A 9496-nucleotide genomic window follows, 5' to 3' on the forward strand; every position below is an offset into this window, starting at 1 on the left:
CCACTAGCTTCATGTCTGCAGTCTTGTACTGAGCATGGACTCTTACACGAGATCATCCATCCCATAGTGCCTTGAACTATCATTAGTTCTTTCATTGTGTGAAGACAGGCACGTGCTGGGGAACGCTTGACAACACAGTCCCAGTGCTGATCATTTTATTTACAGATTTCTCAGTTTATCTCTTTTTTTAAACTTCTCCCCAAATCTTACTTGACTTGCAGCTTGCTCTGTGTGTTACATGAAAGCTATGATGGAAGAAGTGCTAGAGCAGGAAGGGATGATGGTACACCTAGAATGGGTTACAGCCTGGGTTTGGAAGAATTGTCCCAGGAAGGCAGTCTGGCAGGCTGCTCTGGACTGTGTTCACCAAAATTAACCTTAGGCACAGAACGCCATTTGAACGCTCCCTCAGGGGGTGAAGCACTCCGTCTGGGCTCCTAGTTTAAACTCTGCTGGAGACTGTCTCAGTCTGTTGACTGCAGAGCTCTAAAAAACAGCCTCCTCTGCCTTCAGTTAGCTTTTGGGAATACAGCCAAAGGGCTACCGTTGCCCACAGAGGGGAGGAATTCTCCCCCAGCAGATTTTGAGACTCCTGACCTTTCCTCTTCATGTCCTCTGTCCCTTTCAAGTAAACAGACCTTGGATCTTTCCTATGAGAATCATTGGAAAGCCATGTTTGCATCTTTAAAATGGTTTTTTAAGAAGAAAGGTGAAATACTGTCCCTCACCTTCCCCTAAAGCAATTGAACGTAATCCTTACGCAAAGAGACTTTACCCACATCTCTGAGTCAAGCCATACAGAAGTGGTGATAGCTTTGTATTTAATGGATGAGGCTTGGAGAGAGACATGAGTCCATGTCGTGTCCTTGTTGTCGTCGTTCCCCCAAGATCACATGTTCTCTTAATGAGTAATTAACATCTCTGTGTCACCTTCCCTTTAAAATTGGACAGTGAGCCTGGTTCCTCACCCGTAGCAAAGAAAACAAGTGGGGCATGTTTCTTTTTTCTCCTAATGGCAAAACCCACAAACACATCTTACCTTCAGCCAACAGTTTAGCCAATTATGCAATCTGCTATGTGGGTGCACAATGAAAAAACACAGCAGAAACATTATGATGTTCTTAACTCTAATTAAGAGATAAGATTCACTATTTTATTTACCACTCTGTTGCCTCCGTTGGTCTTGTACAACATAGCTTTTGACCCATACTGGTGCTCCTAGGTTTGAAATACAGAGTAGGGAGAAAGAGGAAAATCCATTCCAGACTGATCATTTCCTTTTCCTTCTCTCTGCTTCATGTCCCATCACCCTCCTCACACGTGCACGCTCGGAAGCATGGCGCAGCTGCCCTGCAAGCTGGTGCAGAGCATGCACAGCACCTTCTCCCCCTCCCAGCATGGTCGTCTTAGCACTTCCACCCACATCTGAGTCATATGGAGGAGAAAATACAAGCCCCTACAACTGCCATCTTAATACTATGGGGTTTTATTTATTTCTTTACTTTAAGTCCAAAATCTTAATATGTTGGTTTTTTTTTAACCCAGAAGTATTGTGCCTTTTGATTCAAGTCTGCTTCACAGATGTGCAGCACAAAGGACTGTGCAGTTTGAAGGCTCATCTAAGCATTGCCTGCTGTGGTTGGAAAGCGATTAAGTTTTGAGCTTGTACCCTTTCATCTCAAAGTGCCTCACAAACATTCATTAACGCAGCCCTGCAGAGGTTAGGAGCACAAGTTCCTCCCCTTCGTGGTTAGGGAGATTGAGGTCAGAGGGCTTTTTTGAGGTGAAAGAATAGCATCAGAAATTAAATGCCAGTGTTGCAGGCTCTGAATATCACCCCACAAGCTCTTAAAGGATGGCTGGGATCCAAATGTGCCACCTCTGTAGCGCTACATCACCAGGGAGCAATAGCAGACGTGGGGGGCTAATCCCTTCTGTAGTTCCTAGAGTCCATTGCAGCAAAAAGGATAACATTTGCTTCCAGCTGTTTTCTTTCCAGTTATTAATATTGCTGATAGTAGTAGTAGTAGTAGTAATAGTAGAATTAGTATTATTTGCTGAGTCTCAAAATATAAATAATTGATTTGGGTAATCTCTGCTCTTGTGACACTTTAATGAAATGTCTTCATTGGGAGCAAAAGAATCCCATTATGAGACATTCATTCATTGCAGAGCGATAACAAGGAGAAGGATATGTGATTTGTATAATCTGGTTAAATGGCTCAGATTGCCTAGCCATAGCCTCCCGGGTATAATATTCGTTTGAATAAAAGTTGATTGAATTTTTTTTTAACTAATCTTATTCTTTTGTTAGAGCCACAAGCAACCTGCTGCCTTTATTGTAACCCAGCACCCTTTGCCCAACACCATAGCAGACTTCTGGAGGCTGGTGTTTGATTATAACTGCTCCTCTGTTGTGATGCTGAATGAGATGGATGCAGCCCAGGTAAGCCATTTTTCATCATTTCTGTCATGTAACTTTCTTCTCAAATCCAGATGGTTTTAAGAGCATTTCTGCTGCTGTTTTCTTGTGCCCCCCCCCCCCCCCCCCCCCCCCCCCCCGCCCCCCCAAATAAATTAAGGCAACTGGAAAGTTACAGGTAATGTTTTGGAGTATAATGAAGGATAAGTCCACATGCTTGGCTCCTTCTAAGGCAGCTAATTCTTCCTAGAATTAACAGGGATTAGATATCTAAATACTTTGTGTTTGTAGACCTAAATCTTCCTCCCAAACCTGCTTTCTTCCCTTTCTTATTTTTGTCCTTAGTTCGGAAAAATGTTCCCTACCACAGCCCTAGTGTGCTTCGTGCTTGCCTGTTCACATGGCATTTCCAGAAGAATATAACCAAGAGAGATGCTGAAATCATTTGCAGGATCTTTTCCCTGAGATTTCCACCGCAATTCTGTAGTACTGAGACATGTGGTTTGCACGTGTCTCTTCACAATGGAGAAGCACTTTTTTTTTTTCTTTCTAGTGTCATGTGCAAGTCTGTTTCTTGGCTTCTAAACACACCATTATTTTCAGGAGTTGAGGAGGGAGGGGGAGCTGCTGCAGTTCCTCCTGTACTAGGATTTCCAGCCACCTTGCTGATGAGTGGCAGAAGATAACAGCTTTCAAAAAGGCATAATCATGCAATTTGTGTGAAGAGTACATCTGGCATGGCTAATTCACCCATTACAGCACTTGTTAAACAAGAGGAGAGGAACCCTCAAGTAGTTGGTACTTCATGGATTAATTTTTCATTTGCCTCTTCACTGTCTTCAGTATCTTACCACACTTGAAGGCAGTGAGATTATTGGTCTCATTTTTTGATGGTAACGGAGAAACCAATCACCCCGTTTGCTGAGAGGGTCTCCCTTCAGGGTGGACACTGTGGGATTTCATTTCCAGCCGCAGTAAGAGCTCTGCTCAGAAGTGGGCTCTTGGTGACCCGCAGAGTCCCACCACTGAGCGAGGAACTGGAGGTCCTGTGCATTTGCTGCCTCCTGTCCGATTCACCCAGCCTGATTCTGTGTCTTGGCATTGAATCCAGAAGTGGATTTCATCTTTGCCTTTTTTTCTGACACTTCAAGGAAAAACACAGCTTTTTCTGGAAATCACACACTTTCTCACGCTTCGTTCTTGGAAAACACAAACCTGTCAGCCTCAGCCAGTGTTATTCTTGCGACTATCTTTCTGCACAAGACTTTACCTGCTTTGTTTTTTTCCTAGCAAAGTTCTGTTTTTATGAGGTAGTCTGTAGGCACAGAAAAGGAGATTTGGCGATACATAGTCACTTGGTCAGTTATTCTAGTGTGGTGTCGCCTAGCTCAAGCCTGCAGCCAATGCCAAAAACACCCAGCTAGCACTGGAAGTTAAGGATGATTTTAAAGTTTGTATCTTACGAGCTTTCAAGGCAAGGTGTGACAGTTTGATATCAGTTGTGAAAGTGAGGTTTCTGAAAAGGAAACTTAACAATGTTGTGCTTGCACTGTCATTGTATGACAATGTTGTAATTATCTAGCTGTTCATCATTGCCTAATCCAAGCGCTGTACCCTAAGCACTACAAAACCATCAGCGTACAGTTGCCTGCAGATACCATATCTGTGTGCATGAGCCGGGTGTGTTACTTATCCCCATGAGTAGAACACAAATACAAAAACTGCTTATACAAAAGCTGTGCCTGAACTGTAGAGAGGAAAAGAGTTAAAATAAATAGGTAAGTGAACCTTTAATCCACTATGCAGGGAAAAAGTGCAAATAAAACCACGTGGAGGTCAGAGAACATAACAGACCATTTTAAGCGCAGTCTATACATATACATTTGGGTAGATGGCCATTCACAGACCTGCTTTATGAAAAGCAGATTTTCAATATTAAGGAAAGGTTTAATCTTTTTCTTCTGTCCAATGCACCTTGAGGTTGTTTCCTAAAGCACCTGCTCAGCTCAGCTCTCCTTGCCTATTGGACAGGTGCTTTGAGAGGAGATGTGTAGGCTGCCTGAAAGTCTGAATGCAGAGTAAAGACAACCTTCAAAGGAGGACTTGCCTATGTGATCTTGGCTGGCTTGTTTAATCTTGAAAAACTAACAAGGGCAAAGATGCGTAAGATTGCATGAATATCCCACCCAATTTCAATCCCTTATGGTCAAAGGAATAACAGGAATACAGAATTAATGCAGTTGCATGCATACACTTGATGTTACTACTGGCAGTGATTGAACTTGAAAAGCTTGAGATCAAGTTCAAATGAGCATCTGAGGGTTTCAAAACTTCTAAAAAATTACACTTGAAAATAGGAAGAAAAAAACCAGAAAGAACTACAATCTCAGCAGAAACTGCTAATGAGATCTCATGCAAAATATTTTCTTGCCATGATCTATTTCCAGATGGATTTGAAATACTTAGATTGTAATTTGTGTGGATAGGAATTTTTTTGTACTTTCAATTCAGTAATATCAGCATAAGAAAAAAGACTTCCAACCTGCTTCACGAACTTCAGACATGCAGTCGTGGTTCACCCTGAAATTGGAGTTGCTCTCGTTGCTCTCAGAGCAAACTCATTCTCCCTCCCCTGCTCGCTGGTAGAGTCAGAAAGCTAAAAAGTTCATCTTACAGAAAAAAGTTCCACTTTGCTTGAGTTAAGATTAATTTTCTTGGTGCATGTACTGTGTCCTCATTAACACCAAACCTCTGCAGTTCCTGTTAAATTTACCTACAGACACTAATCTTTTAATGTTCATTTTAAATTTATACCCCTACAGGAGCTTCATTTGTCAGCCACCTTCTCTGCACTTTCAGACCCCAGAATTCAATCAGTTACAAATTGTGTTCATACAAAGAAAAAGGGGAAAAAAGTCAAGCTTCTAAAATATATTTCTTTTTTTCTTCATATTCATGATAAAACCCCCTTTTACTCAGCTAGAAGAAAGACTTCTCTGAGGAAATACGTGTAATACAAGATTGGTTATGGATTTTGAGCTGGTTACAAATTCGAAAGGAAAGAAGACTGAACATGCATTTCCTTGTTAATAGTTAAGGTGCTTTCTGTTTCTTTCGGCGTTTTCTCCAGCTCTGCATGCAGTACTGGCCAGAGAAGACATCCTGTTGTTATGGCCCAATTCAAGTAGAGTTTGTTTCAGCAGACATTGACGAAGATATCATCAACCGGATATTCCGGATCTGCAACATGGCCAGGGTAAGATCGGTGAAATACCCGTTTCCCTATTTATTCTCAAAAATATATTTTGGCACGAGGAAGAGGCAGAACCAAGACTTGTGGTTTAGAGATGCTGAATCTCTCAGCTAGGAACAAAATTCCACTGCAGAATTCAGTAGCTACTTCCGTTAATTAACATTTAATTGCATCAGTCTGTATTGGTAAAAGACTCTTGGCTGAAATTAGAAAGTGGATGATATGAGCTGAAAATCTGTATTTAAACGGAATGCATTTTTCTATGTATATTTGAGAACAATGAATCACTTAGTAGCCAATATAAAACCATCAATATTGTAGGAAATAAACTGGGATAGTGTCAGCAGCTCTCCATCTGTCAACTGCTGTGCCATGTCTCTGAAGACAGATGCAACGTTTACTGGCTAGACTGGGATTCCCAATTGCCACTGTTTTTCCTATAAATAAGCAACTGCCATTTCTGTAAGCAACTCTTCATCTGTATCCCTCAGCCCCAGGACAGCTGAAATGATAGAAACAAAGTTTATCTGCACGCTGGACCCTGGCAATGCAAATTCAGGGCTGCAGGAAAGGGTTTCAGTAGAGGATTTTTCTCTCATTAGTTGTTTCCAAGACTGATTATGTCTCCTTTTTTGTTCCTTTTTCATTTTTTCTAATCAGAAATGGAAACAGGCTCCACAAATTACATTTCCATGCTGTTTAACACATCCGTCTCTGATTGTGTGGTCAGAGCCTGTGCGGCAATTCAATCATGGCATTGCAGAGTGAACCTTGTGGTCCAACTACACGAACTGATATATCAGTTAGATATTCACCTTCCTATATCTCAGGCCAACTGCCTCTGAACCAGGAACGGCCTGGAAGTCATGTAGCTAATAAGAGCAAGGCTCTGTGACTCTCAGGATGAAGCTGGCTCGTAAACGCGTGGCTGACAGGGTGGAGACTCTGAACTCGCAGCTCTCTGCACCCGTCTATGTTCAACACCAATGGCTGCTGCTAAAATCTTTATGAGATCCTTTCCTGCCACAGTCCCCAGAGACTTTTTGAGGGCCTTCTTTGCCTTTAGTTCTTATGGCACAACTAACTTCCAGCACAGGCTACCAGGAAAGACGTATTTGATCTATTCATACAGTTTGATGAGACTTTATTCTCTACTGAAAACAAAACAAGGGATCCTAAGCACCTAGTTTCTGCCTGGCTCTGTAATACCTGAGGTCATCATTATTACCGAGATTGCCGAAAAGTCCTTGTTTCCCACTGTATCAAGTATCCAGAGTGGAGGATGTTAACATTGATCATATCAGATTCACAGGGGAAGATGCCGTGTAACCAGTGCCCCCTGCTTTACCCTATCTCTCTGCTTCCTGCCCCATGCCGTTTAGTGTCTTGAAAATGCTCTTTGTTTTAGCCCCAGGATGGATATCGCATAGTTCAGCACCTGCAGTACATTGGCTGGCCAGCATACAGGGACACCCCTCCTTCCAAACGCTCCCTCCTGAAGGTGGTCAGAAGGTTGGAGAAGTGGCAGGAGCAGTACGATGGGAGAGACGGACGCACTGTTGTCCACTGCCTGTAAGTAGGACTGGAAAATGTCTGTAACCTCATGAGGTGCTGTCTGAAGAGCACTGATTAGGGATCTGGAAATTTGGTGGTTTGCCAGGCTTCATCTGGAGAAAATGAAGTTAAATTACGTTTGTAATACACTTCAAGTTGAGTATTTTGCTACGTTATAGCATCCTGGCCCAGAGATTTTACTGATTGCCGTGAGGAGTAGCTGAAAAGCTCTGCTGCTTTCTGTTGCGTGGGTAGGTCTCATGACTGGAGCCCAGACACAACCAAAGCAGCCCTGCCACGTGTCCCGCTCCGACCATGGAGCTGCTGTGAGCCCCAGAGCAGTGAGGAGCAGCACTGCGGTCCCTGGGGCTTCCCTGTCCGCCACTGCCAGGGATCGGCTTAGCCCTTCCATCCCTGTCTCCTGCCGTGCAGGTCTCCACTTGCACAAACCCTTGAATGTCCTTAACCAGTCCTTACATTACAGACCTTTCTTAATATATGTGGTGTGTGAGCTGTTGTGCAAGCAGTGCTTTCCTCCATTCCCTCAGCCTTGCCTAGCTTCATGTGTTGCCTCTTTTGTTCTGCACCCAGGAACGGTGGGGGACGCAGCGGCACCTTCTGTGCCATCTGCAGCGTGTGTGAAATGATTCAACAGCAAAATATCATTGATGTGTTCCACATAGTGAAAACGCTACGGAATAACAAATCCAACATGGTGGAGTCACTGGTAAGCTTTTTTCCTGCTCCTTATCCTACCCAGCGTATGCAGGGGGAATTTTAGGATGGGTAGAAAAATTCCATGGCTTAGCTCAGTATGAATAAAGACAATCATAATGTAAAGCCATTAGAATTAAAACCAGTCCCATTTTAGCACATGCAATGAATTCTCTGGTCCCGCTGCTTCTCTCCTTGAGCAGACAGGGAACAGCTGCCCTGGCAGCGTGATGAACAATGTCTCCCACACCTAGCTGCCTCCAGGAGGTTAGACCCCAAGTAGCTGTCACCATGGGGAGGGAGTGGGATTTGTCCTCCTGTGCATGTGTACGGCCCGGTGCTTAATGCTGTGACATGCCTTGAAACCAGGAATGGAGAACAGTCCGAACCCCAGGCCTTGCTCCCTGCAACTGAAGAGATTAAACTGTCCTGAATTCAATCATCTCAATCGATCACACTGAATTCTTTCCTCAAAAGCAATGCGCATAGTGAGGGCATGAAGCAAATAATGAATAGTCCATACTGTGGCTGTCTCTTTGAGTGTTTTTCTCGTTCATTGACGATACCATCTCTTAGTAATGCTTGTTCAGGATCACGTAGAAATACAATTAATATTTGCCTGGTCCTACCAAACGGCATAAGAAAGAGGGAGAAGGCATTTTTTGCAGCTTGTAGAGTGAAGAATTTACCTGTATCCTAATGTCACTGATTTCTGTTCTCTCTTTCAGGAACAGTATAAATTTGTATACGAGGTTGCACTGGAATACTTGAGTTCCTTTTAGCCCAGTGGAGGGAGGGGAGCCTCCGAAATGCCAGACCCCAATCTCTGGCAGACGTTTCTCCCCTCTCCCACGCTGGAAGGCAGTAACAAGTGTGGGAAGGAAAACCTCTCCTTCCCGGAGCAAGAGACTGAGATTGCACAGACCTCGCTGGAAGGAGGAGATGATGCCTGTGTTTGCTGCTGCCTGCTTTCTATCAGAACATCTACTGCTTCTTAAATAACCTACTGTAAAAATTAGCAAAATGGGAGACAGACTGAAAGACTGGACTTTCTAATCCCCTCTGACTTCTTCTCTCCTCTTTTGGATTGTATTTTTGCTCTCCTTGCTGCAGAGTGGGGAAAGAATGAAACCCTTAGGAAATTCTTTTAAATGTCTCCTTTTTAATTTATAATTTTGTTCTCAAATCCCAGACTTTAATTTCTGAATTTCATGCAGCAGTCATTTGGGAAAAATGAGATAGCCATAGGGGATATATGAAATGTTTCATTACACTTTGTCTACCTTATCTGTTCCTTTTATTTGTTTTTCCAAATGAAAAGGCCAACACAAACAAAACCCACTGGAATTCTCTTTCCATATGTAGTCCCTTTTAGCATGCAAATAGATGGTGGAGATGAGAAGCTGTTCCTGGATTCACTGCCTCAGCTTCTACACAAATGTTTCCTCCCAGTTTCTGCTAGACTCCCAAGGCTGTGCATGAGCCGGTTACACCTCCCTGGTCTGTGTTCGGTTCAGTGCTGGTGAAGCAATACCGTTAATGAGTTTCCCAGC

General features: G+C 43.3%; 1 protein-coding gene across 1 annotated transcript in view; it reads left to right on the forward strand.

The window, feature by feature from the left end:
- PTPRT (protein tyrosine phosphatase, receptor type, T) overlaps positions 1-8725 on the forward strand; it is a 342215-nt gene extending 333490 nt beyond the window's left edge. The window contains exons 26-30 of the mRNA XM_009318657.1: positions 2315-2446; positions 5553-5678; positions 7084-7247; positions 7821-7956; positions 8672-8725. Of these exons, the coding sequence (XP_009316932.1) occupies positions 2315-2446; positions 5553-5678; positions 7084-7247; positions 7821-7956; positions 8672-8725 (612 nt within the window). The remainder of the gene's footprint in view (positions 1-2314; positions 2447-5552; positions 5679-7083; positions 7248-7820; positions 7957-8671) is intronic.
- The last annotated feature ends 771 nt before the right edge of the window (positions 8726-9496 follow it).

Source organism: Pygoscelis adeliae, unplaced genomic scaffold (genome assembly GCF_000699105.1).
Source record: "Pygoscelis adeliae isolate BGI_AS28 unplaced genomic scaffold, ASM69910v1 Scaffold72, whole genome shotgun sequence".
Taxonomy (NCBI): domain Eukaryota; kingdom Metazoa; phylum Chordata; class Aves; order Sphenisciformes; family Spheniscidae; genus Pygoscelis; species Pygoscelis adeliae.